Source organism: Barbus barbus, assembly GCF_936440315.1.
Source record: "Barbus barbus genome assembly, chromosome: 49".
NCBI lineage: Eukaryota > Metazoa > Chordata > Actinopteri > Cypriniformes > Cyprinidae > Barbus > Barbus barbus.
The window spans coordinates 16,987,837-17,015,579 of NC_136727.1; the positions used below are offsets into that span (position 1 = coordinate 16,987,837).

Here is a 27,743-nt window from a genome sequence, read left to right on the forward strand (position 1 = left end):
ACCTTTACATTTTTTAAGTTAACCTTTAAATTAGAATCTTAGTTTATAATTTATATTAGCAATTAGCTAATTAAAAAAATGTTTGATATCATACATTTTAGTTGTTCAAAAGTCTATACCACTTGTAAGTAAAGGGGCAGCTTGGACACTTCTTTTTCTTTGAACAAAAAAATAAATTAAAAAAGTTTATAAACTTGTAGTTTTTTTCATTTAGGGTTATCTATCCATTTCAAGTACTTGCTGTATAGTAGTTGTTTGTCCTTCATGTAAAGCTCCATAGACCTCCAGATCTACGCCGTGACTCCAGTTCCAGAAAACATTGATGTGCTGCAGATGGACCGTGTGCCGGACCGCATCAAGAGCTTCTACAGAGTCAATAATATCCGGCGCTTCCGTTATGACCGGCCCTTCCACAAGGGGCCCAAAGACAAGGACAATGAATTTAAGGTGAATGTGAAGTTCTTCTCTCAGAACACTAGTGGATAAATGACTTTAACAACAGATGAAGGCTGAAGTTTCATCAAATATCTGTGATTTCAGAGTCTCTGGATCGAGCGGACCACACTTATCCTCACCCACCCTCTGCCTGGGATCTCCCGCTGGTTTGAAGTGGATAAGCGCGAGCTGGTGGGTGACTCATCCAAACAAAACCTGAATGTATCATCAACATAATGAAGTGACCATTTTAGTCTGCGTATTGAATCTCAGTAATTGAAGTCAATCATCTGGAGCTGATAGCCTCATGGGCAGCAGTCCGACACGATGTGTATGTTTTGGTTTTGTTTTGTTTGTTTGTTTCTTGCATAAATAATTAAAAAAATAAATATAAATACAGTGCCATTGCGAAAGTATTCACACCCCTTAATTTTTTTTTCACGTTTTATGTTGCTGCCTTATGTTAAAATGCTTTAAATTACTTTTTTTTTTCTCCACATCAGTCTACACTCCATACACTATAATGGTAAAGAAAAAGAAAAAAAAAAAGGTTTTTAACATCTTTGCAAATTTATTAAAAATAAAAATCTTAAAAGATTCCATTGCATAAGTACTCATACCCTTATCTGGGACAGTTGGAATTTAGCTCAGGAGCATTCATATTGCTTGTAGGTGTTACTAGACTTTGAGTGAAGGTAACCTGTGGCAAATTCAATTGAATGGGTATGATTTGGAAAGGCACACACTTAATAAAAGGTCCAACAGCTAATGATGCATATCAGAGCAAAAACCAAGCCCTGGGGTCAAAAGAACTGCCTGTAGAGCTCAGAAACAGGATTGCGTCAAGCCACACATCTGGGGAAGAGTTCAGAAAAAAAAATCTGCAGCATTGAAGGGTCACAGAAGCATGTAGTCTCTGTCACTCTTAATGGAAGAAGTTTGAAACAACCAGAATTATTCTTAGAGCTGGCCTCCTGGCCAAACAGAGCAATTAATGGAGAAGGGCTTTGGTTAGACTGGTGACCAAGAACCTGTTGGTCACTCTAGTTGAGCTCCGTGATCATATGTGGAGATAGGAGAAATCTACAGAAGGACAAACATCACTGCAACACTCCACCGATCTGGGCTTTATGGCGGTGTGGCCAAACTCAATCCTCTCCTCAGTGAAGACACATGAAAACACACTTGGAATTTACAAAAAAAAGCACCTAAAGGACCCTCAGACAGTGAGAAACAAAATTCTCTGGTCTGATGAACCTCAATTCTAAGCATCATGTTTGAAGGGAACCAGCTCTGCTCATCACCTGCAGAATACCATCCCAAAAGTAAAGTATGCTGGTAGCAGGTGTGCAGGTGGGGCTGTTTTTCAGCAGCAGTGACTGAGGTACTCATCAGAATAGAAGAAAAGCTCAATGCACCAAAATATTGAGATAGCCTTAATTAAAACCCAGTCCAGAGCATTCAGAACCTCAGACTGGGCAGAAGGTTCACGTTCCAACAGGACAGGGACCCCAAGCACACAGCAAGAGTGGCTTATACACACCGCTGTGAATGCCTTTTGAGTGGCCCAGCCACTGCCTGGGATTGAACCCAATCAAATATTTATATATTATATGTATAGAAACCTGAAAATATGTGTCTGCCCCCATCCAACCTGAAAGAGCTTGAAAAGGTGAGGAAACAAATGGCAGATATTTGCCAAATGTTGATGAGCAAAGATTGTCGCATTAAACATAAAAGACTTGAGGCTGTAAAGGTAGTTCAGCTAAATATTTAGTTAAGGGTATGAATACTTATGCAATGTACTTATTTTTTATTTTTAATAAATTTACGAAGTTGTGACCATTCTGTTTTTGCTTGGTCAATGTGGTGTATGGAGTGTAATGTATTCATACCCCTTAATTTTTTTTCTTCACATTTTCTTATGTTGCTGCCTTATTTTAAACTGCTTTAAATTACTTTTTCCCCCACATCAATCTGTATACACTAAACCAAAAATAAGTCGTGAATTTACATGATTACTTTTATAAAATATCTGGTTTAAATGTACTATAAGCTCAATTGAAATTTAAAAATGTAATTAAAATTTTTTTATTAAAAATTATTTTGAATGGCATATTAAATGTTTTAATATGATTCTCCTTATAAAATTAAATAAAAACCCCTCCTATCTAAATTTATACTACCCAAACAATAAACTCAATTTATATACTGAAATTTTTAAATTAACTTTCATGAAGCCTTGCATTTACATATTAAATATGGTTTAAAAATACTTTTGCATAAATAAATAACTACATACATGTAAAATGTCATTTATACTACCTGAGCAAAAAATAGAAAATTAACTTATAACATTAAGATTAAAATAAAAATAAATAATTCTAAATTGCATTTATGCTACCCAAACACTCAATTTAAACTTTAGAAATGTAAATTCCATGCACATTTTAATTATATTTTTTAATGAAGAGATTGTAGATTTACAGAGGTTCCCCAGGGGTCAACCCTAGGGCCATTACTCTTTAGTTTTTACTTGAATAACTTTCCAGATGTTTGTCCCGAAGTACATATTCAAATGTACGCAGATGCCACTGCGATTTATGTACATGACATATCAAAAGAACACATGCCACAAAAATTATCTATCGTAATTACAAAAATTTTAGATTGGTTTACGCAGTGCTGCTTAACATTAACATTGTTCGTAAAAGTGCCTGTATGCATTTTAAAATTTAAAAGGAAGAGGTCCAACCAGATATATTAGTTAATGGTGAAAAATTACAAATTGTACCAGATTTTAAATATCTTGGCGTTATCTTAGATTCTCGTTTAAAAATTCTTTGATCTTTTCTCATTTTTCCTATTGTATTACGTCATGGTCACAAGCAGGAAAATCTACTCGTAGACCTTTATACACTTTGTATAAACGTGCTTTAAAAGTATTTGACAAGAAACCTAAAAGATAACATTTTTGTTTGATTATCAAAATTTTTTTTTTTTTACTTTTGACAATTTTGTTGGGTTCTAAAATTGTTGTTTAATGTACAAAATTGTTAATAATCTTGCACCTTCACCCTTGAAGGAATTAGTTTTCTCTTGTACTGAAAGTATAAGACAAACTAGAGCTTCGTCGAGAGGTGATTGTGCAACGCATTTTAGAGTGACTGATTTTAGACATTCAGCATTTTCTGTAAGGGCTGTTAATAACTGAAATAATTTACCAGTTAATATAAGACAGTGTTCCATCTTAGCACAGTTTAAGGTACATTTGAAAATATGGTTAAAGACAAGTCAGGTGTGTGACCATTAAGTATTGTTGTATTCTGAATGGAACTTTTTGAAGGGTGATGGTTTGTAGTATTTATAGGGGATATTTTGTAGAAATATGGATTGTAGTTTATATGTTGGGGATTATACATTTTTATCTGTAAAATTTTGCGGGCATTTTGTTTTTACGTGGTATTATACTGATGTTTTTCTTTTATTTGTTTTGGTATTCTCCTGCTCAGGGACAGCAGATTACATTTAGCTCTGTAGCTAATTCTGGGGCAGTTTTCTGACTGTCCATCGTCTCCGTCAAATAATGAATAAAATAAATCAAATTTTGCATTAATTATTTAAATTTGTATTACTCAAACACTAAACTCTACGGAAGTTCTAAGCGGCCATGCATTATTATAATTTTTCTGTCTTGTTTTCTCGTGATCACGACATAACGAAAGTTGTTTTGTCGTTATCACGACTTAATTTTCTCGTGATCTCGACATAACAAAAGTTGTTTTGTCGTTATCACGACTTAATTTTCCATTTTAGCTCTGTGTCTGTCAGTGATTGACGACTTAAGTGTTGGACACTTGAGAAGGAGGCTGTCGGGTCTGCAACTTTATCGTCGAAGACAATATAGCGACCCTGATTTTCTCACGATAGCTACAATTACGTCGTGAGAAAACGGTTTTTACGTTGAGATCAACAACTTTCGTTATGTCGTGATAACGAGAAAATTAAGTCGTGATAACGACAAAACAACTTTCGTTATGTCGAGATCACGAGAAAATTAAGTCGTGATCACGAGAAAACAAGACAGAAAAATTATAATAATGCATGGCCGCTTAGAACTTCCGTAAAACTCAGTCTACACATAATTTAATTTATTATGATAAACTAAAACTTTCAGGGAGTCATTAATTTACTTTTTTTTTTGTTTTAGTTTTTTACATAATTAAATGACTAAAAAAGCCCTCTAATTTAAATTTATACTACACAAACACTAAGCTTGAAGATAATTTTACAATAATGTCAATATTTTGTACAGATTTACTGAACAGAAACTGTAATATACATTCATAGTACCTGTGTTTACCTCATGTACGTCATGTATTGTAGATTGAAGTTAGTCCACTGGAGAACGCCATATATGTGGTGGAGAACAAGAACCAGGAGCTGCGCACCCTGATCAGTCAGTACCAGCACAAGCAGCTTCATGGAAACATCAATCTGCTCAGCATGTGCCTCAACGGGGTGATCGATGCCGCCGTCAACGGAGGAATCGCCAGATACCAGGAAGTCAGTGCAAATTTCACCAAATTTGACTTTGAGTGGTTGAAAAGAACATTGTTTCTCTTGGCAGATTAGTTTATTGTGCTTAAGAAAGCTCACAGTAGCAGAGCTGCTTCTTCACATTCAGCTGACAAGCTATTTGTTGCCCAAATGAATGATCATCAACCATTCTGTCATCATCTAAAAGCATAGTTTCATAATAAGTTGTCAACTGTGTTTTTTTGCCAGGCGTTCTTCGATAAAGAGTACATTAGCAGTCACCCAGAGGATACGGAGAAGATCACCCAACTCAAGGATCTGATGCAGGAACAGGTGAATACCTTCAAAACTTCTCCATTTTAACCACTCAAAAGAGAGTTATAAACATACAATAATGGTTCTCATTGAATAAACCCCACAGGTTCACATCCTCGGCATGGGTCTGGCCGTCCACGAGAAACTGGTGCATCCGGAAATGCGTCCCCTGCACAAGAAGCTAATCGATCAGTTCCAGATGATGAGGAGCAGCCTCTGTCATGTGAGACCTCACATCTGATTCATCAACAATATTTGAATTTGCCAAATTATTTTCAGCCCCAATAAATCTAAATTTTGATAAAGTTCCCAAAAAATCTAAATTTATTTTAGTTTTATTGCAATTATGATGGCTTATCTATCAAGCCTAGCAACTAGCATAAGACGTGTTACCAACATGCGTACAGAGCTGGGGAGATTTCTTATAAATTGTAGTCTGATTACGGATTACATTATGAAAACTGCAATTAGTAACGTAATCTAGGTTACTCATTTTAGGTAATGTATTATGACTACTTTTTAGATTACTATTTATCTAACTTGTTTTAAACTGTATGAATTGTTTTTGTGCTGTATGAATTATGTGCTGGCATGAGTGCAGACAGTGTGTATATTCAGAGTAGTGTTTCTATGTGGCCCTGCAGGGCCTGCCCGGTCTGGATAAGCTGAGTCCGGCCTGCTCAGGGTCCAGCACCCCACGTGGCATCCTTGCCACTCACAGTCCCATGAGTCCTGAAAGTATCAAGCTCATGCACCGGCACAGGTCAGTCCACCTGCACAGACACAGTCACGCATGCACACACTTGTATATATTGTACAAAAACTTTGTAAAAGAGCCCAAGTGTGTATTAGAACAAGAAAAAGAAAAAAAGCATGCTGTATGAATGAAAGGAATGTTTCAAGTTTTAGAGAGTAATTTAGATAGAACATTCAGTTTGAAAAGAAGCCACATCAAATTCATTCACAAAATGGAAATCTATTCCACATACTTAATAGATATATTTTTTTAATTTTATGAGATATAATAGCACTATAAGCATGTAATGAGATATACAGTAATTGTTACGGAGATCTGAGACATACGGATCCATGTGCAAAGCTTTATTAAGGGACGTGATCGTGAAACAGGCATGGATTCAATAATGGCAAACAGGTACAACACAGGCAAGGCAATGAGTAATCCTAGGACAAGCGTGGGTCTTCGATCAGCAAACAATATCCAACAGGGCAAGGCAACGAGATAATCCAGGTACACGAGCAACAGTCCAAGCGAGGTGCAAACAGAGTCCGAAACAGCAGGCAAAGGGTTAATCCAAGATACACAGGCAGGAGATCAGGAAACAACAAGGCAACACAAAATGACTACACACAGGCTGTGTCCAAATTCAGGGTCTGCATCCTCCTTAGGATCCTTCCTACCCGGTTGAAGGAGGAGGGAAATCGACCCGGAAGTCGGTGTTTGTGAATTTGGACAGCCTACCCTTCTTTCAGTTCCCTCCCTTACCCGTTGCTCATATCCTGTCGCCTAGCAACCGTGACAGCGCCAAGCAAGAAGCGGGAAAATGGACAAACAAAGAGTTATTCTCCTCATTTTAATTCTTTTGGAAGAAATAAAGCAATTAAATAAATTAAATACTTTCTTTGCTCGTTGTCGGAGAGTTTTTTATATCAGACTACAAGACAGTCACATCCAGGTAAACCATTATAGCCTATTTTTATTTGTTTTTAAGTATTCTACTAATTTCTCCTACAAATTCATTGAGCCGAAGCATAAACTTTAGCTTGTTTTGTCAGAGAAACTCCTCTCCCACTCCGCTACCGCTCGCTTCGTCCGCCATTACGCTCTGCCGAAAAGAATTATGGGATAGGTAGGACGGGAAAGGATCCACCACACCCATCCTTCCAATTCGGGGAAGAGGAGGACGTATTTGTGGGCCGCATTTGAAGGATCCTACGAATTTGGACAGCCTTCGTCGCGGCGCTGTGACGTAACATCCTTCAAATGAGTACTCCGAAGGATGCAGACCCTGAATTTGGACACAGCCTTAGACTAGAACTAGAAACTAGGACTGGAAACGTGAAATGACTCCGTAGTGTAGCTATCGCTAGAAGAGTGATATACGCAAGACAATACTCTGCAATCTGAAAGAGTTAAAAGTCCAAGGTTTATAAAGTCTATCTGAATGGATTCAGCTGTGTGTGTGCAATCAGTGCAATGGATCATGGGAACTGTAGTCTGGAGTGACATGTAAAAGTCTCTGTGGTGTGAAAGGCAATGTAAAGAGAATACGACGTCTGGTGGTGAGCAAACGGAAGTGGATGGACAGGATTCGTGACAGTAATAGTATTATGTGGTGCCAAAAAGAAAATATGGAAACTGTTCTTTTTATATAATGTGTATTTATTCTATTTTAAGTTTGTATATTCCGATTTTTTATTTGCTTTATCAGTCCAAAGTTTACTCATGTTACTCATGTCAAATTCAATTAAAATGTATTTTAATTGATAAAATCAAATCAAATTAAAGTACATTTACATTTAAATACATTTTTATTATATTTGTCTACAAAAAAAACAAAACAGTTTTATTTTAATATTATTTATATACTATTAAAATATTTGTTAATATTTTAAATTAGTTATTTTAATTTCCTGTGTGGCAGCTCATATTGCATTATGATTAATTTGTCATCAGTGTGTGTTGTACACACATGTATGACAGAGATTGCTGTTTCTATAGACAAAGCCCTTCCTCTCTCTTCACAAACACTCCTTGACCGTGTATTCCTCATAAACATGCGTACGCGCTCATGCTGCCCACCCTGAACACACTAGCTTCTGCTCCGCCACGTCTCTCTCATGTCTCTCTCTGTTTGTTCCTCTCTCTCCTTTTCTCTCTTCTCTCACTTTTCCTCACGTATGTTTGACATCTTACTGTGTGCATGCTTTACACTCCTCGTTTCTTTCTTGTTATTCTGTCTATTTCCTCCTTTTTTCATTCATACTTGCATGGCTGCCTGTGTTCTACCACTCTACAATCTCTCTTTTTTCCATCTTGATTGATTTTCCTCATCCATGGATGCGTTCCCCGTTCTCCACTTCTCCTGCTTTTTGTTTCCATCCCTATATTCCTTATCCCTCTCCTCTCCCTGTCTCTCTCTCTGTCTATCTGTCTCTAGCCCTCTGAATGTGTTGGGCTCTGTCCGCCACTCCTCCTCTTCTCTCTCCTCTCACACCTCCAGTGAGACAGGAAACCTGCTCATCCTGACAGACAGTATGATGGAGCACCCGGAGGACCTCTACCGCATGCAGGTGGGCTACATTAGCTCATAATACTCACATATACACTATAAATTCACCCTAGTGACCAAACAAAGCACCCTAGCATTCATTTAAGCAGCAGCCAAGTAGGCATGTAGAATATGCTAGCGTAACCCCTCCAGTTCTACTTAACCCTCTCCGAGTGGAACAAACCACAGCCTTTAGTATTGGTCACTAGTGCACAGCTCTTACTAGCTGGTCTCCATTACAGTCACACCCCAAACCTCGCTCCATATGGGTCACGGCACCAACGTAAGCTCTCTGGTTCTACTCACCCTTTGCGGCATAGGGGGCATTAGCTAACGATGCTTTTGGGAAACACTCATCAGAGCGGGATTTGAACCAGCCTTTCCGGCATTGGAGTTGGGCGCACTAACAAATACGCTAAAGATCGTAGCCTCTAGCATCAGCATCAGCATGTGCCTCTTTAGATCAGGGGAGTGAGAATTACCTGCACAGCTCTAACTAGCTGGCCTCCGTCACACTAGCACCCACCTGCTACCTTGCAAAGCCCTAGCAATGTCTTAGAAGGCTGTAGCAACCACTTATAGTAACCTATTAGTACCATTGCACCACTTAGGAACACCATTGTTACCACTCAGGAAGGCCTAACAACTATCTACAGTTCTTTAGTTAGCAATGCCTTAGTTATCACCCAGAACATCATTGAAGCCTAGCAACATCGCAGCAACCAGCCACCACGTAGGCTAACAACCCAACAAAACACCCTAGTGTCTGCATAACAATGCCTTAACACTTCTAACACTCTAAAAAGCACCGATATCCTAGCAATGTCTTAATGCCTCATTCGGTTGGTTCGAAACATCCAGTGTAAACAGCCCAGGGGTGTCAAACTCATTTCCTGGAGGGCTGGAGCCCTGCAGAGTTTGGATGCAACCCTAATTAAACACTCCTGATCCAACTAATCAAGTCCTTTGGGCTTAATTGAAAACTGCATAGTATGTGTTTTGGAGTAGGGTTGGAACAAAACTCTGCAGGGCTGTGGCCCTCCAGGAACTGAGCTTGACACCCCTGCTCTAGCCATTGCGGTGGGTGTGATGCAAGCAACAATAGTTGCATCCGGTGCAGACACAGCATTAACACAGCAGCAACCAACCATCACCTAGCAACAGCCTAGCAACCACTCAGAAAACCCTATCAACCTTACATCTGCCTATTAGCGTCAACCACTTACAACAGCAATGCCCTAGCAATGCATTAGAAAACACAAAAATCTGCAAAAAAAGCTCTAGCATTGCTTAGCAACACCCTAGCAGACTAAGATCATCCAATCTAGCAACCACCAAGTAATACCCTAGCAACCACTCATAATATCCTAACAAAACCGGCATTAATGAACACTCATAAGTCACCTACAACCACCCATGCTCTATCAATACCCAAGCATCATGTAAGAACCTAGAAACTATCTAACAACATCCTAGCAGGATTACAACTTTGCAACCTCTCAAAAAACCCTAGCAAACACTCCTAGTGACCACCCAGAACACCATATCAATCTAGCATCCACCTAGCAGAAAATGTACAATACATTTCTAGAAACTTCTCAGAATTTCTGGAAATTTTCCAGGATTTTTTGGAAATTTTCTAGAATTTACTGGGAATTTTCCACCCTTTGCAACCCCAGACAACCTCTCAGAACACCCTAGCATCTACATAGCAACAAGAATGCCGTATCTGATATTTTAAAGTCCTTTTTGCTCCCAATGTAACATTTCAGCCCAGTCCATCATCGTCCAGTTTGAGCTCGACACATTCAGCTCCGTCTCAGATGATCAACTCAGGGCACGGCAGCATCAGAGGTGAGCGCCAATAAACTCTTTATAAAGTTTATTCTTGGGGACAGCTAAGTTAAAAGTCTCAACTTAAAACTGAGATATATTTTATTTACTTTCTTTCCAGTTGGGTCCCCATCACTACCTGACAGATACAGACACAACCGAGAGCTGTTAATGCTCCTACCACCACACAGGGACCGTCCCAGCAGTGCCATGTACCCCAACATTACCGAGAATGGACAGGTTTGTCTACCGCAAGACACAGCTAATTAGATTTTTTTTAATCCAGTAGAGACTGCAGCCAGGAAATGACAGTTTAAATGGTAAGGTGATGGCAGTAATATAATATCAAAATATTATTTTCTTTTGCATTTTCCACCAGCCTACTAACCATCAGAGGGCTCTTTACCATCAGGTCATTGGTCCCTGCAAACCCTGCAGTGACCCCAATCTCTCTGTGGCTGATAAAGGTATGACTGGGTGTGTATGATTCTCTGAACCCACTGTACTCCTCTATTCCTTCACAGTCCCACAATTCCTTCAGATCAGGCAAAAATCCACAATACACACTGAAATTGCACACTGTCTGAGTAGGTACGGCATCTGATGAAGAACTTACTTTGTGACCGGTAGAAAATATGTTAAATTTAGTATGTGTCTATGAATGAATGCAATCTGGATGTGCAATCCATATGCATCACAGCTTTCCTTAATATTTGGAAACCGTACACAATCTGAAAAAATTATGGTCAGACTTAATTTTTGCTGTTGACGAACCAGACCAATTCAAGACCAAGTCTTTGAAGGGAAATTACTTGTTCTTTATTAACAGTTTCAGCCAACAAAAATAAATGGTGAGTTTCAATGTTGGTCTAGGCTGGTTTGGAGAACAGACTGAAAATGCCATCATTGTTTGCAGAAATTGATATTAACCTGATCTCTGGTTTATCAAATTGTGCATCAGCCTAAAAAAAAGTTTAGAAAGCAAGATTTCCTTGGTAAACCATCTTCACCAAGAGCTTTGTTTAAGTTTATTGCTTAATGCTTGGTCTAGTTGACCAACTTCACCAGCTAAGTAGAACAGCTGTCTTGGTAAAGCAGGTTTACCAAGGAAGTCTTCCTTATTAAGCTGATTTTTGATAAACCAAACACTTTTTAATAATTATCAGTGGATACCAGAGTTTCCAGGCTGGTTAGTGCTAGTTTAACTGGTTTAACATCATGCTTGATACTCTCCAACACATCCTAGCTGGTTCTTTTTTGAAGCTGATTTGCTAAGGAAGTCTCATTCATCAGGTTAGTTTAGCAGTCGGTTGGATACACCAGGATCTAAACCTCAACATTTTAAGCAGGATTTCCTGAGATGTCTGACCTTCAGATGAGGATCCAGCAGGTCAGTAATGATATGTATGGTGATGGTGGTCTTTGTTCTTTCTGGCAGTGTTGACAGCTCCCAGCAGCTGGAGTTTGGACAGTGGCACCAGGGACACTCTGCCGTTCCTCTCTGCTCATGTCGGGAGTGTGATGGCCCCACCCGTTCCCCCCCGCACCCTTCCTCCCGGTAAGAAACAACAGTATCTTTGAGGAAAGGTTTCAATGAAAAGAAAGACATGAAACCATTCCATCCACTTTTGGAATGGTTTATAAGATGAATGTTTTATCATTAGTTACGTTGGATCTTCTACGCATGATGAGGTTCCACAATATGTCTGTTTAGCTACACAAACTGATTTGACAGACATTTGGAACGCGTATCTGTCAAGGTGTGCATGGACTATTTGGAGGAATTTATGAAAAGATGAAGCCAATAGAGTTAAGAAATCTAAGAAATCAAAAGATGCCTGCTTAAAATATTTTGTACATTGTTGAATTCTTGTGGATCCTTTATTAGATTGGACTTGGCTTCGTTAAATATTCTCCTCTGTTTTAAACAGAGGTTGCTTTTGCTGCATCTTGAGGGACGTAGTTACTGTAAATCACATCTCTAAGCTTAAATCCATATATAGAAGCAAACGGGAGGTTGACAAATACATTTTTTTTACACACACTGTTTTTCACACATTGTTCACTTTTTAAAATATTTTGTTTATTTTAATTTAAAATGCACGTGCCAGTAATTTATAGGAAAAAACACAAGAAAAAAAAACAAACTTTGGTGGGGTATATTTCTATTGCCACTTTGATTACAGAAATATTACACATCACGTCAACTCCGTTTCAACCACCCTACATTGAAAAGGTAGCATCCTCTCTTTCATTTCAATAGTTTTTCCCACATTCAATCATTGATCCTTCGCTGATGCATTGCTCCTCATTCCCTTTTTCCCACCCATTATTCTCCTCTGAACATCAGCTAAGTTCAGAAAGAATCCTTCATAGTGCTTGCTGAGTGAATGTGTGTTTGCCGACGTGTGTTTGCGCGCAAGTGTGTTCCGGCGTGTGCTCTTTCCAACCCTGGTTCTGTCCAACTGTGTCTCCCCTTTAGGACACTTCTCGATGCACTTTGATGCTTTCCACCACCAGATCAACGAACTCCCTCCAGCTCTCCCCGCGCGCTCTTTAAGAAAGGTATCCTCCACCTAGATGTTTCCTGTTAGTCCTCGTCATGCATGTCCACACTAGCATTCCGAGATGTCTTGCGTCCTGTTGACCTCAGATGTCCTCCAGTCAAATCACCCTGAGCCGAACTGTACCTGAGTCTGGTTCAGAATATTTTTTGGCGTTTGGGAGTTCTTGGTGTCCCTAAGATGTGTTTTGGGTTCATATTGTATTTAATGTGCATTTGTATATGTATCAGTAGTGCAGTTTGTAAATGTATGTGCCTGGGTTGTATTTTCTCTGAAGATCAGTTGGATGAAAATTTGTAAAATGAAATTCGAAGTCATCCAGAAAAACTTTTACATTAGTGGATTTAGCAGACACTTTTATACCAATTAGAAAAAAAGCAAGAGCAAAAGCAATTTGTCAAGACCCAACAATATTGATAATATACAGTACCATGTTTATTAGACACCTAGATGGGGAAGCAAACTAAAATAAAAAGTTACAATAGAGAAATATTTAAATGTCTTTGGAATAAAAAGTGGTATTGTACTGTAAAATATTTAGTCACAGTTAGAAGGTAGACTTCAGCTCTGATAGTGGCTGAAAGAGGTGCTCAATCCTGCGTCTGGAGATCTACATTTCAATCTAAATTTGATCAATATACCAGAAGACAAACAAAGTCTGTGTTGCTTACTATGTTTACTGCTCATATTGGGAAATGCCATACTTTGAACATATTTACAAGTCTCTAATGGACAGCATCAAATCATTTTTGAATTTGTGAATAGATTTCAGTCATGACAACTCTCGGGATAGATTGTAAAATCTTTTCGTATTGTAAATAGAATGCACATAGGTTTGGTATTGGTGGACTAGATCTACTACGCTGTTGCTGCTGCAGAGCAAGTAGACTTGCTTCTGCTAAATGCTTGGATCATAAAATTAAGGAAACATGCTGCTGCTGCTGCTGTTAGAGAAAGGAAGATTTCCCCATATAGCAGCTCTAGACAGGTGGTGCTGGGGAGGGGGTAGACTAAGATGAGGACACGCATAGGTCACAGACGCAGCGTTCATAGAATATGTCCTGGTTTCATATGTAAACAATATATGAGTACTAAATCTGATTGGGAACATTAAATTGAACTAACCAATTAGAAGTCAAATAGAGTTTCATGGCTGAACTATTCCTTTCTAATGCAGGTTAGTAGACAAGTTCACCCTCATGATGTTAAGGGTGAGTAAATGATGAAAGAATTGTAATTTTTGGGTGAACTATCACTGGAAGTTCATAGAAAGATCAACAAGTGTGATAGAGCATAGTTGTAGCTAAAGTGTACATAAAGAGTTCTCAAGGAGGTGGATTGAGTACCCTTGCTTTTAGGTCTTTCTAATGTCATCCTACTGATCTTACATTTTAACACTGCAACAGATAAGGTGTTCATGTAATATATTGTATATAAACACCTTGTTTACCTTTCCTCACCAGTCACCCCTGCACCCTATACCTGCCTCACCCACCAGTCCACAATCGGGCCTGGATGGCAGTAATTCCACCTTGTCCGGCAGCGCCAGCAGTGGCGTCTCCTCCTTGAGCGAGAGCAACTTCGCCCAGTCCTCCTCCGAGCCTCCGGCTCGAGCCGACACCTTGGACTCGATGCCGAGCAGCCAGGCCTGGACCATGGACACAGAGGAAGCCGAGAGTCCCTACCTCCCTGTACGCTATAGCGTCTCCGAGCCTGAAGTTCTGGACCCTCTCAAGCCCGCTCCTTGCCGTAGTCATTCAGCCCCATTGGGCGTAACCCCAGGGATGCCCATCGATGGGCACCACCATCATCACCTCCATCTCCACCATCACCACCCACATGCAATACACATCACCCACCCGCACTACCACCACCATGAGCCTGTACCTGCTCTGCCTGCCAAACCTTACCTAAGGGAAGGGTGTATCCCTGAAGAGGACCTGAGGCCGGTTCCAAGACCAATGCCCCGCAAGATCTCCCAGCCTCTGCTCACTAACAAGGAGGAGCAGGCCAAGGTGGCCTGGGAACATGGCATCAGTGAAGAATAAATGAAGAGCAAGGTTAAGCTTGGACTGTTGGCTTTAGTGTGATAGGTGGTTAGGTTTTGGGAAAGTCCCAAGAATTGGCAGGGTTTGAACCTCTACTCTACTTCCCATGTATCCAGTGTAGGTCTTTGAAACCTTTTAAGAAGTGCTTGATATGTTGCTGAGCTTCTACATGCTAGTGAGACATTTTGTTGTGTGCTTAGTGGTTGTTGATTGGGAGTTGCCCAGGAACCTTGTGTTCAAACTGCTTGTAGAGCCCAAGCTACTTCCCCTCATTAGTATCAGTATATTGATTGCATAATACAGATATGGTCCCGAAAGGTACGAAAACAGACTTTCAGATGAAACAGGAAGCACAAAATCACATTCAGGTGGTTTTTAGGTGTACCAGATCCAAGCATTTTGTGTCCTAAGAGAGAGATACACCTCTTGTCAAGGTCTACAACTTGTTAACACTTCATAAAGTTCGTTTTGATTGATTGGCATCATACACCTTTAAAAAGAGTGTTGATAAACCTTACCAATAGACGTTGTTCAGTTCTGGTTGGGTTGCACTTTAGCACTTAACCTTGGAGCACCAAATACCTTATTATTTGTGTCTATATATATTTTTTCTAAACAAATAATTTAAAAATCATTTCGAAACTGGTCAAAAGTGGATCTGTGGTTCCTTAGATAGTGGCTAAAATTGAAATTAAGTTTTTATCTCGGTTGCCAACATAAGGATGGATTTCAGATTCACAAAGATATCTTCATTGACTAAACATTCTCATTTCTTCTGACAAGCTACTTCCCAATCCAATGCAAAAGCCTCAGACATGATTTTATTAACACAGCGGATGATATAACATGCTAACACTTCATTACCGACCTAAAAACACTTAACAGAGTGTCTGCTACTGATGTGACAGTAAGAGGCTTTTACAATCTTCGTAAAGCCTCATTACACCCACAATATTGTCGTGCTGCGAAAGCAAATCAGCCACTCTTAACGCTACTACCCCGTTACGCTAATAACACAACAGCCAAAGCGCTGTTAAATCAAAGCCATTTCACAGATGTCTCCTCACGGTAAAGCGGCTTTCGTCTCAGTAGGTTCCTTTGGGAATTGATTTCCGTTCCTCTGAGTTGACAGTTTTCATAAAGAAGTATATTTTTAGATAGAGCTGTTCTAAAATTCCAAGACTTGAATATAATTGTAAAGTATTAAAAAAATACAAAAAGAGAGTTAGAATAAATACAGCTTAGATTATATCATATACTATATTGCTATGAAAGATTATATCAAATATTTCTAAAGATGGAAACGATTCATGGGTGTGTTTTATGCTGCGAGTTGAGTGACTTTGAATAGTCTTTCAGCTGCTGGCAGATGCAAATTCGGTACCTGATGTTCTTTGCATATTAACTTCGGACGACTTGAACGTATGTGTTATTTAAAAAGCTAATTTTTATGTACAATGTGCATGTTCTCTTCAATGGTGGTGATAATATTACGCTACATCACTTGAAGGGAGGGTCTGGTAGAGATATTGCTTGTACTGTATATCCACACATCCTCATCCACAACACCATTAACTAGCATTTCATGTCATGTGAAACTGTTAATTATATCTGTTTTAAGCAAAACACTGCATATTGTGTCTGGAGTAAACTTAAGTGGCAGGAGAAACTTAAATCTGCTGGCCCATTTTAATTTCATTTTCCAAAAGAAAGCAAGAACGTGCATCCTTGAAAGTGACAAATGGTAAAATCTATATTTTGAACGTTAAACTTATGTATTATTGCTATTATGGGTATTGTACCGTTAATTTTAGAATCGAACCTTCTTTTTTTCCCCCTTTCTGCACTGTTAGGCCTACACAAATTTATGATGTGGTTTAATTTGGTTTTATATCGCTTAATTACAAAAATATGTTATGGGTTTGAAAAGTACTTTTTTATTTATTAAAAGTGCTGGTATACATACACAGAAGTATATACTTCAGGCTGCTCGTAATATGAAATCTACTTCAACGCCAATACTTGAAGAATATCAAAGGCAAAAGGCAAGTTTTAAGCGATCTTACGGCGTTTCTGTGTGCTTTTATGATATGAAGACTACTGTTCATGGCAGTATATGTACAGAGCGGAAATGCATGTTATCTTAATGGCTGATATGACTGATAGTTCACCACTAAAGGCCTTTTTATGGCCAGGGAAAGCAAATACATGCAAATGTATTTCATTAAATACATTACTAATATTCCCATCTGTTTTCCTTCAGTCAGACATCAACAGCAAATGAATCTCCATACTGTCTATTCATTTGTATGCACTTCCTCCTGAAGTAAAACTTGGGTATCTGGTGATGCATTTGTAGATAATTATTTATTATCATTGGTTTTTGTTTACTTAATTATAGACATATAATGATGAAGTAAGAGTGTTATGTCTCCAAAGACATAGAAATGGTTTGACTGATGAGTTATTAATAATTATTTATATTAACCTTAATATCTTAAGGTTAATAAATCATTTTATATACACTAAATATTGAATGATCAGGGAACGAACTGGAATCTATGCAAAGATCGAGTGTTATAAGAGAAAGCGTATCTGTGATGGCCCATTCTGTGAATATTAGCACTGATAAACTAAAAAGCATTAATATTTATTGTTTTGAGCATTTCTTATAATGGCTTTCTAGACATTTTGCATGTAAATACAGACTGACGGATACTGCGTGTCTTGTATTCATTCACCATTATAATTTTGCTTGCATATTCAAGCAAAAAAAACAAGTTTAAAACGTATTATAATCCCAATTCATCAAATGAAGGTTACTCATTTGGCACAAACAACCATGTAAAAAACGAGTGTACATATTTTACATGTTTGATATCTCTGTGGAGGCAAACCGACAGTTTTGGATTCAGAGTTTCAGATTGAGGGTGACATTTTCATTTTTTACATGATGAGGTTGCCCTGATCAGCATCTAATTCAATTATAGCTTCTGTTCATGTAAACAGCGATAAGTGTGAATTGCTAATGAAATATTGGGTTTGTTTTCCTGTATTTTGCTGAAAGGATTGATTGCCATATATTGGAAATGACCGTTTCTGGTCATCTAAGAGGATGAAATTGGTGAGCAAAGGGAAAAACTTTTTTTTTTCTCTGTACATATGAGAAAAGATGGATACTAAACACTCTGGTCTGCATTACAGTTCGTACCACACCATGTTTTGGCTTTATTTTGTGTATATAATCCTTCAAAAGCTTTGTATTTATATGGTCAAGAGGGACAAATCATGTATAGACTGAGATTAATTGTCTGCCTTGTACTTTCTGATGTAAATGTGTTTTTAAAACTAAACTACGAACGTGAAAAACAAATCTTTCAATGGCCTAATCACTACAGTTATTTTGTGTATTTTGCATTGAAATCTGAAGAGCGTTTTGTTTTACCATGCAGAACTACGAAAACCTTTGTACAAGTATTCAGTGGTGTGGATTTTAGATGTAAATACACATTTTTTTTCCTACTCACTTAACCGCTGTGATGTGTAATTCATTAATAATGCCTAATATTAAAGATAATGTTTTATCGACTGATATTTGCCTTCCTTTCTATTTAATTCAAAATATTTACAACATTTATGAAATACCCATAAAGGGCAATTGGAACCCTGTTTCTGGCACTGAATAAAGAAAAAAAAAGTAATTCTGACTGAATTTTTTGTCTCTCTGCCTTTTTTCCTCTCAGAAATGTGTGATATAAACTTGCAATTCTAAGGGGAAAAAAGAGTCATAGTTATCTTTCTTGGTGTAAACAGGCCTAATTGTAATGAAAATTAAATTTTCATTTAATATCTATTCATTATAACGCTTTCCTGAATGAAAAGGAAAGTGTTTCTTCCGTTCCAAAATTTTCTAAAATTCTAGAAAAAGTATTTACTTTTAGATTAGACACATTTTTAGATAAACATAAATTACTCTCTGACAGGAAAATTGGATTCAGATCAAATAGTTCAACATCATTGGCATTAATTGATTTGAAGAAATTACAAAAGCAGGGGTGTCAAACTCAGTTCCTGCAGAGCCACAGCCCTAGTTAACCCTAACCCTAATTAAACACACCTGATCAAGTCCTAAAGGCTTGGAGCAGGGTTGGAACTAAACTCTGCAGGGCTGTGGTCTTCCAGGAACTGAGTTTGACACCCCTGCTATAGATCATAAGCAGTTTACAGTTGGACATTTTACAGATCTTAAAAAAAAAACCTTTTGGCACTTCTTAAAACACAATTGATCAGAATTAATAATAAACTGGAACGCATGGGATTAGGGGGTAGTACTGGACTGGGTGAAAAGTTATTTAAGAAACAGAAAAACGTTTGAGAAGTTGGGGGAATATTCATCTTTGTGCTGGAGCATTGCTTGCGGCATCCCCCAGGGGTCAATACTGGGTCCAAAGTTATTTTTGCTTTATATAAATTATATCTGCAAAGTATCAAAACTAGTCAAATTAGTTTTATTTGCAGATTAAACTTTTTTTATTTTTTTTTATTAAAGGAGGTTTTGGAGACTATTACTTTAGAAATTAGTAAATTAAAGATGTGGTTTGATATAAATTAGCATTAAACATTAACCAAACTAACTGGTAAGTGTACACAAGTCCAGATACAGATAGATGGTGTGGATATAAAAAGGGTTAATGAAAATAAGTTTATTGGGGTGATAATACATGATAAATTAGGTTGGAAATCTCACATTAAACATGTACAACATCCGTTTTCTAGAAGTATCTCAGTACTGAAAAAGCAAAGCATGTTCGCCACTCTACATGCTTTATAGTGCATTAATATTACCATATTTCAATTATTGTTCAGAGGTTTGGGGCAATACTTACAAATTCAGATTATCACCGCTATCTATGTTGCAAGAAAAGAGCCATAAGGATAATTCATAAAACTGGTTATAGAAATCACACAATATTTGGGAGAGTGGAGAAGCGGTAGGATTAAATAAACTTATGCTTCCTACTCCTTTTCATACATGGTTTTGTATTGTGCTGTTTTCTTTATTAGTTTTTATTGTATTTATTTTACATGTTTGAAATAAAGTCATAAAGTCTAAAGTAAAAAAAAATATTTAAAAAAATGTGGTTTAAAGAGCTATAGCAAAAATATGATTTTGAAGTTGAATTCAGGTGTTTGAAACCAACATACCATGGTATTGCCTTCAGACCGCCACAGTACTTATAATGTGAGGGAAATATCGCCAAAATGGGCTTCGTATGTAATATTCTTACTAACATACACATTAATAGCTCGTTGCGCCCACTGCATGATGAGTTAACGTAATCAGATGACAAAGAACTACAAACGTGGCGCTGGTGCAACCACACGTCACCAAGCCCAAATCGTCACCAAGAGAATTCACCTTCACAACCAATCACAAGCCGCCAACTGGACTCACTCCGTGGATGAGCACTGCACATGCATTCAGAAACGAGTGCGTGTTGCGACGTGCCGAGCCAGCCAATAGACGCGCGAAGAGTGGACCGGCAACCAATCAGGTGAGAGAGTGGGCGGGTCTTTTCTATAGGAAGCGCTGTTGAATCTGTACAGTGCGTGTTGTAGAGCCGGTATCTTTAATGCTCGTTCAAACCCCAGTTTAGCACTTTTTCAAAGCGCATTTAAGTAAGTAAGTTAGAAACGTTTGTTTGGTTTAAGGATGATATATTTAAGTGGGCTTTCTGTGGCCCTGGCCCTTGCGCTGGTGCCGAGCTACACTGAAGCTCTGAGGGATGGAGAGTGTGAAGGTGAGTTTGAGTAATATATTTATAATATAAACATGTGCTGGACACACAAGAGCATCTCATATCTGCGTTTTATTCATCTTCTTAAGGTTATACTGTTTATTTAGTTACTTCATTTTTATTATTAGGTATATTTCGTGTACTTGCATCAGTAATTATTTTTGTAGGGTTTTTTGTAATAATGTATGTTTATAATATATGCACAATTTAAAATAGTTTTTATATTAGTGTTTTTAAAGGCAATTATGTAAATTAGGTATCTTTTCAGTAAAAAATCATACCATACTGTACGCAGTTGATTACATAATACAGGTTATTATCAATAATAAGCACTTCATCATATCTAGATAGCACACCTGTTTTTGTAATAATTGCTTATTATTTTATTTACAAAGAGGTCAATCAATGAATAATTGACTATACTATGCTATACAGTATATTTTCATAAATGTGACTAATGTTATTTAATAAAGTTGTTTGTGTGTGATTGTTGCATTGCAGTCTGTGTGGGTTTCCTGGAGCGGTTTTACCAGACGCTACAAGACAACGACGTCAAGTTCAACAGTGACTCCATCGAAAAAGCTCTTCTAAAATCTTGCAAAGAGGCCAAAGGAAAAGAAAATCGATTTGTAAGTGTGTGTTTGAAGGGACAGTTCACCCAAAAATGAAAAATTGCTGAAAATGTACTCAAACTCATCTACATCTTGAATGACCTGAGGGTGTTTCTTCATCAGATTTGGAGAAATGTAGCATTCTATCACTTGCTCAGCAATGGATGCTCTGCAGTGAATGGGTGCCGTCAGAATGAGAGTCCAAGCAGCTGATAAAAACATCACAATAATCCATGCAACTTTAGTTTATAAGAAACAAATCCATTATTAAGGCGTTGTAACTTCAAACCTTCACTTCTGGCCAAAATACTTGTCAATAATAAAGTTTCCTTCAGTGAAAAAGTGTTTTCACTTGTAAACGGTGCTTGATCGGTGCATATTTCTCTTCTGATTCAGACAAAACAAGACCGGTATTTAGCCCAAAGCAATATTTTGAAGTTAAAATGTCTTGATGGATTTGTTTCTTACAAACATGCAGCTTTTCCCTTCACGAGATGTTAACTGATGCACTGGAGTGGTGTAGATTATTGTAATGTTTTTATCAGCTGTTTGGACTCCCATTCTGACGGCACCCATTCACTGCAGAGGATACATTGCTGAGCAAGTGATGCAATGCCTCATTTCTCCAAATCCGATGAAGAAACAAACTCATCTACAGAGTTCAGTACATTTTCATTTTCGGCTGAAATATCGCTTCTATACATTTTGCTTGTTTATTTGATTTTAATGTTTTGTGTATGTGCAGTGTTATTATATAGGGGCAACAAGTGATGCAGCAACAAAAATAATCAATGAAGTTTCCAAACCGATGAGTTACCATGTGCCAGTGGAAAAGATTTGTGAAAAGCTCAAAAAGAAGGACAGTCAAATCTGTGAACTGAAATATGGTAAGTTGAAAAGTTTCCACGGACTAATTTATTGCGTCTGTGTAGTGGTTGACCAATATGAATGTATAACATATCCATTGTTCTGTTTAAGCGTCCTGCCCAGCTCAAGCTGACCAATTAATTGCTCTGGTTGATATATTGAGTTATATCCATTAAATTGAATTTTTTTATGTATTATTATTTATTTTTAAGTGGTTTCATTTTGAAATCAAATGTGGTGGATCAATGACAGAACTGCAAGCCATTATTATTTTTTCCGTCTTCTAGATAAACAAGTTGACTTGAGCTCCGTCGACCTAAAGAAGCTGAAAGTGAGAGATCTGAAGAAAATTTTGGAGGAATGGGGCGAGTCCTGCAAAGGATGTGTGGAGAAATCTGACTTCATCCGCAAGATCAATGAGCTAATGCCCAAGTATGCGCCCAATGCAGCCAAGGCACGGACAGATCTGTAAACTCACAGGGAATTATGGGACCAAGGCAGCGGCCAAAGGCATTTAGGGTGGAGGATTTGTGCTGTGCAGCTGACTGACCACCTGGCAGTGGGGTTTGCATTGTGTTGTCATTTTATCATGTGCTCCAGGGGTAAACATCAAGAAACCGAATCAAAGCACTTCCATGAGAATACAACCGTTAATTTATAACTTTCAATGTGCTATTTCTGACTAATATCCAACACCACTTGTATTTGCCTCCTGATGTTATGGGAAACATGTTCGACACACTTTGCCTAGTTTGATTTTGATTTTCTATTCTTTTTTTGAGGGTATAGACTTTCTTAGTTGGCACATTATATGAAATCCAATGAATGAGAGTCTCATCTTCAAAATGCGTGGGTCAGTTTGAGTGGACTTTGCTGTAAAATGTTTAATAATTATACTGTTTTTTTTCATTAAAAGAAGAAAAATAAATTGGTCTTGTCCGTTTTTTGTTTGTTTGTTTATTATTTTTCTGTATGAGTTGAATTTAATATTTCATCTTGGTCCATTTTTGTAAAATTTCCTTCAGGGACTTAGAATTTATTTAATTACCAAAATACCTGCTTACCATGGCAATGAAATTATATGGTTATTTAATGCAATAGTTTTTGTATATCACATCACAGCTTTTGGTACATTAAAGTTAATGCGCAGAAATTGGGTTGTCATATGAATTCATGTTTTATTATTCATTATAGTTATGATTTTGATACATGTGTTGGGTATGTAATAGAGTGCATTATTCATAGAGAACATACTACATTTGCGAAAAAAAATTGTTTTTTCACATGTAAATAGTATTGTGCAGTAGGATAGTAATCCATTTCAAACTGATTCTTATGAAACGAATGAATACATTAGAACTTTATTTTTATTGATTTTCCAACAACTACAATAGCGTCACGCGATGCGTTCTGACGTCAGCAGAGGCTCCTCCCACTCGCGGAGCGCGCACATTCCTTTTGTCCAAGATGGCGGAATAGATGCAGCTGAAGGGACGCTAATGTTTGCCGTTTTATTTTTATCTGCGAAATTCAACATCCAGGCGAAAGCTTTCCCGTGCAAACGTTAGTTAAGACCCTCCTCACGGATGTGCAAAATCTCCCGGAGCCGTGAGATTTCACCTCGGAGCTGATTTTATATTATTGCGGCGGGAGCATCACTGTAAAATGAAGCGGCAGGCCGAGCGCGACGCGAGTCCGTCCAGAACGCTCGCCAAACGCGTCCGCGAGCGGGACCGAGAGCGCGAACCGAACCCGCCGCTCGCGCTGCTGCTCGCCGAGAGCCGAGCTTATCACAAACGAAGCCGCAGCCGAGAGCGGGACAAACCGCGCGTCCGTGAGGAGAGAGAGAGTCTGCATCACCGCCCGCATCATGAACTGGGTCTGCTGGGTCGAGCCCCTCTCCGAACCACATCAGTCCTGCCTAAAGGTAAGCCCCCAACCGCAGACACGGTGGGTGCGCGCCTAGAATACAAGACACTACTTATCAGCAATCTTGGATCGCAGCTTTCTGATGAACATGTCGAGGACGGACTGTTTCATGAGTTTAAAAAGTTCGGGGATGTGAGCGTCAAGCTGTCTCACACGCCAGAACTGGGTCGCGTTGCCTATGTCAACTTCAGACACACGGAAAACGCGCGGGAAGCGCGTCATGCAAAAACCAGATTGGTGCTATATGATCGTCCACTCAAAGTTGAACCCATGTACATGCGGCGTCGCAGCGTCACGCCTCCAGATGTGAGTTATGTATCTCTGCATAGTGCTGCTTACACTTACAGGCAGCGGTCTCTTTCACCGGGTGCTGGGAGTAGTGCCCTTCGAGATATGAAGCCCAGGCATTACGTTGATGGTATGGGACTCAGCAGGGACCGTGTTTTGGACTATTACAGCGCATTGGAGGAGAGAAGCCGTGCGTATGCATATCAGCTTCCCGAGGAGGACTTAAAACCAGAGGACGATCAGAGAGCCACAAGGAATTTGTTCATCGGCAACTTGGATCATAACATTTCTGAAGTGGAACTACGACAAGGATTTGACAAGTATGGAATTATCGAGGAAGTCGTTATTAAGCGGCCCGCTCGTGGACAAGGAGGTGCTTATGCTTTTCTTAAATTTCAGAACTTGGATATGGCTCACCGGGCCAAAGTGGCCATGCAGGGACGTATGATTAACGGCAACCCGATTAAGATCGGATACGGGAAGGCCAATCCAACGACTCGGCTCTGGGTGGGTGGACTTGGCCCGAATACCTCACTGGCTGCTTTAGCCCGTGAGTTTGATCGCTTTGGGAGTATTCGCACCATAGACTATGTGAAAGGAGATAATTTTGCTTATATTCATTACGAGAGCCTGGATGCAGCCCAGGCTGCTTGTGCGCAAATGCGCGGCTTCCCTCTGGGCGGTCCGAATCGTCGGCTGCGTGTGGATTTTGCTAAAGCTGAAGAGACGAGGGCGTACCCTCAACAATACCAGCCACCTTTGCTCCCGCCTCCACATTATGATCTTCTAGCCGATGGTTACGGACGCCATCACAGCCTGGAGCGAGAACTGAGAGCGAGGGCTCGCTCACCTTCACACCCCCTGTTCGCGGAGAGAGAAAGAGAGCGCCTTTCGGACCGGGACTGGAGTCCGCCGAAAGGAATTGAGCGGCGAGCAAACCCGGAGGCATTTGGGCGGGTCAGGCAGCGCAGTCGTAGCCGCAGCAGGGAGCGCTGGGTAAAGGAACGAGAGCTAGAACGCGGGAAAAACTGGGAGGAGCGGCGCAAGAGAAAGAGCCTCAGTCCCACCGACCGTCCTGCCGAGGAACGTGGGAGGTCAAAGCTTAGAGGTGGAGCACCGTCTACTCCCGAAGACAGCCCGGATAGGGGTCGCGGCCGTCTTCCGGACTCAACCTCAGAGCCTCTTGATCACACCCCCGACATCAGCAGACACTCCAGCGACGAACGTCCTACACAGGATGAACCTTTGCATCCGAGGAAGGAGGAGCGCGATCGCAATCACCGCAAAAGCGAGAGCGACCCTGACTCGCAGACGGACAAGTCCAAAACAGACTCCAAGAAGCCCAGCACGCTCTCTGAATACGCCCAAACACTGAATCGCGTGTGGCATGGTTCTCTCGTTCTTAAAAACAGCTGCTTCCCCACAAACATGCACATGCTTGAGGGGGGCGTGAACTTTCTCCATGCCCTCATGAAAGACAACCAAGCAGGTGGTTCCAAGATCACGCAGCTTAAAATCGCTCAGCGGCTGAGGTTGGATCAGCCCAAACTGGACGAGGTGACGCGACGCATCAAGCTAGGCAGCCCGGATGGCTACGCTGTCCTCCTTGCCGTCCAGGGGCCCATGGACCGCGATGCCCCTCCTCCAGAACCGGGCCTTCAACAGCGCCTTCTCCGCAACCTGGTGACATACCTCAGGAACAAGCAGGCAGCAGGGGTCATCGGCTTGCCCCTCGGTGGCCCCAAAGAACGAGAGATGGGGGGCATGTTGTACGCCTTTCCTCCATGTGACTTCTCACAGCAGCATCTCCAGGCTGCTCTGAAAACTCTTGGGAAACTTGAGGAGGACCACCTGGTCATCGTGGTTGTTAAAGACTCGCCTTAACACTTCAATTCCAACTCTAGAACGTTACACAGAAATTTTATGCCTTTTATTATTTTAGGACGGATGTACCTTTTTACTTTAATACTCCCACACTTGATCAGCGTTTCTTTAAAACGTTTTGGAAATTGAATAGCATCCCCAGATAAGTTGTTTTATAAACTTGCAATTGAGTTTCCCATCAAGGGGTTTTAAATTTCTGTCAGCGGTGTTCAAAATTTTCCGTTTTATATAATAGCATGCACAAGCAATTTGACTAAAGTCCCCTTCTGGTGGTTCGCTATAATGGGCGTAAATCATACTGGACCTAATTTCTAAAACTCAAATTTGTGTGAATTGTTCGCAGATCCATTTGCCATTGAACTGTCGCATTCAATACAATACGCTCATTAAGGTCTGTTGACCAAAGTTCAAGTATAATAATTTGTTAGCGGCTTTTTACTAAGTAACACATTCAGTAACGGTTCTTCCCTCCCATATTACATCCGCTGTCCGTTTCACAAACCCTAGATGTTTTATTTTGTTTCTCAGAAATAAAACAGTACTTGACATGGCAGTATGTTCAGTTCAGGTGAGGAGTTTGTGTATTAACTGACAGCATCTACCTCTTTAACCATTTAACACATCAGGTATGCTTGAAAAAATGAAGTTAGTCTTTGAGCCCACTGCATTTTTATTGTATGTTGTTACAAATATGCACCTGCAGCACTAACAGAAAGGTCATGTGACCATACGATTACTGTACCGATCCAGACACACTAATGTTTGTAAACACTACGGTTCAAGCTTGTGTGACTGTGTTTGTACGCAGGAATGTCTTAAGCCTTAGCTGTTTTTCAACTGCCCTCCACTGAATGACTAAGTCATTTTAACCTATTGAGCCAATACATTTTAAACAAGTGCTACTCTAAAATGTCCAGTGATTTGAAACTCATAATAATGTTTGAACCAGAAACAAGTATTATTTTCAGATTTTAATTGATAATGATGGGGATTGAAAGTCTACCCGCCAACACTACAACCCTTTGCACTGAACGGTAATTTTCCATTGTTTATTTGTAATCATGTTGTTGTTTTACCCTTCTTTTATCACTCCTTTTTTGTAATACTTTTTTTTTTCTTGAAAGCTGTATGCAAAACATGTATGGCGTATAAAATAAGTAAACATTTCATGTGCTTGTTTTTAAATCGTACCTCCGTCATTATTTGCAAAACCGCATTGAATGTTCAATGTCGTGATTTTGTATCGCCGAGCATAAATCCTGTCTCCATAGTTACCTTTCCATCTCAGTCCAGCCTACAAAAAAGGTGAAGGTTAAAGTGGTAACCAGGCAACCACATCCAT

General features: G+C 39.4%; 3 protein-coding genes across 3 annotated transcripts in view; all 3 read left to right on the forward strand.

The window, feature by feature from the left end:
- LOC306867622 (dedicator of cytokinesis protein 3-like) overlaps nucleotides 1-15,024 on the forward strand; it is a gene marked incomplete at both ends in the record, with an annotated part of 204,398 nt that extends 189,374 nt beyond the window's left edge. Inside the window, 13 exons of the mRNA XM_079413390.1 lie at nucleotides 281-447; nucleotides 541-627; nucleotides 4,822-5,001; nucleotides 5,224-5,307; nucleotides 5,396-5,512; nucleotides 5,934-6,052; nucleotides 8,469-8,601; nucleotides 10,352-10,433; nucleotides 10,534-10,652; nucleotides 10,792-10,879; nucleotides 11,851-11,970; nucleotides 12,895-12,977; nucleotides 14,440-15,024. Of these exons, the coding sequence (XP_079269516.1) occupies nucleotides 281-447; nucleotides 541-627; nucleotides 4,822-5,001; nucleotides 5,224-5,307; nucleotides 5,396-5,512; nucleotides 5,934-6,052; nucleotides 8,469-8,601; nucleotides 10,352-10,433; nucleotides 10,534-10,652; nucleotides 10,792-10,879; nucleotides 11,851-11,970; nucleotides 12,895-12,977; nucleotides 14,440-15,024 (1,964 nt within the window). The remainder of the gene's footprint in view (nucleotides 1-280; nucleotides 448-540; nucleotides 628-4,821; nucleotides 5,002-5,223; nucleotides 5,308-5,395; nucleotides 5,513-5,933; nucleotides 6,053-8,468; nucleotides 8,602-10,351; nucleotides 10,434-10,533; nucleotides 10,653-10,791; nucleotides 10,880-11,850; nucleotides 11,971-12,894; nucleotides 12,978-14,439) is intronic.
- A 5,450-nt stretch (nucleotides 15,025-20,474) lies between these two features.
- LOC306867780 (mesencephalic astrocyte-derived neurotrophic factor-like) lies at nucleotides 20,475-23,450 on the forward strand. Its single transcript, XM_079413650.1, has 4 exons — nucleotides 20,475-20,825; nucleotides 21,324-21,451; nucleotides 22,179-22,320; nucleotides 22,588-23,450. The coding sequence occupies exons 1-4, from the start codon at nucleotides 20,738-20,740 to the stop codon at nucleotides 22,770-22,772; spliced, it is 543 nt and encodes a 180-aa protein (XP_079269776.1). The 5' UTR covers nucleotides 20,475-20,737; the 3' UTR covers nucleotides 22,773-23,450.
- Nucleotides 23,086-27,739, forward strand: LOC306867779 (putative RNA-binding protein 15B). The gene has a single exon (XM_079413649.1). The coding sequence runs from the start codon at nucleotides 23,966-23,968 to the stop codon at nucleotides 26,399-26,401; it is 2,436 nt and encodes an 811-aa protein (XP_079269775.1). The 5' UTR covers nucleotides 23,086-23,965; the 3' UTR covers nucleotides 26,402-27,739.
- The last annotated feature ends 4 nt before the right edge of the window (nucleotides 27,740-27,743 follow it).

What these genes read in the sequence shown, in the direction of transcription:
- LOC306867780 (XM_079413650.1), top strand. Translation starts at nt 20,738, where the DNA reads ATGATATATTTAAGTGGGCTTTCTGTGGCCCTGGCCCTTGCGCTGGTG. An exon ending in GAGGGATGGAGAGTGTGAAG is followed by an intron (nt 20,826 to 21,323) that starts GTGAGTTTGAGT and finishes GTTGCATTGCAG; the next exon opens with TCTGTGTGGGTTTCCTGGAG. An exon ending in AATCTGTGAACTGAAATATG is followed by an intron (nt 22,321 to 22,587) that starts GTAAGTTGAAAA and finishes TCCGTCTTCTAG; the next exon opens with ATAAACAAGTTGACTTGAGC.
- LOC306867779 (XM_079413649.1), top strand. Translation starts at nt 23,966, where the DNA reads ATGAAGCGGCAGGCCGAGCGCGACGCGAGTCCGTCCAGAACGCTCGCC.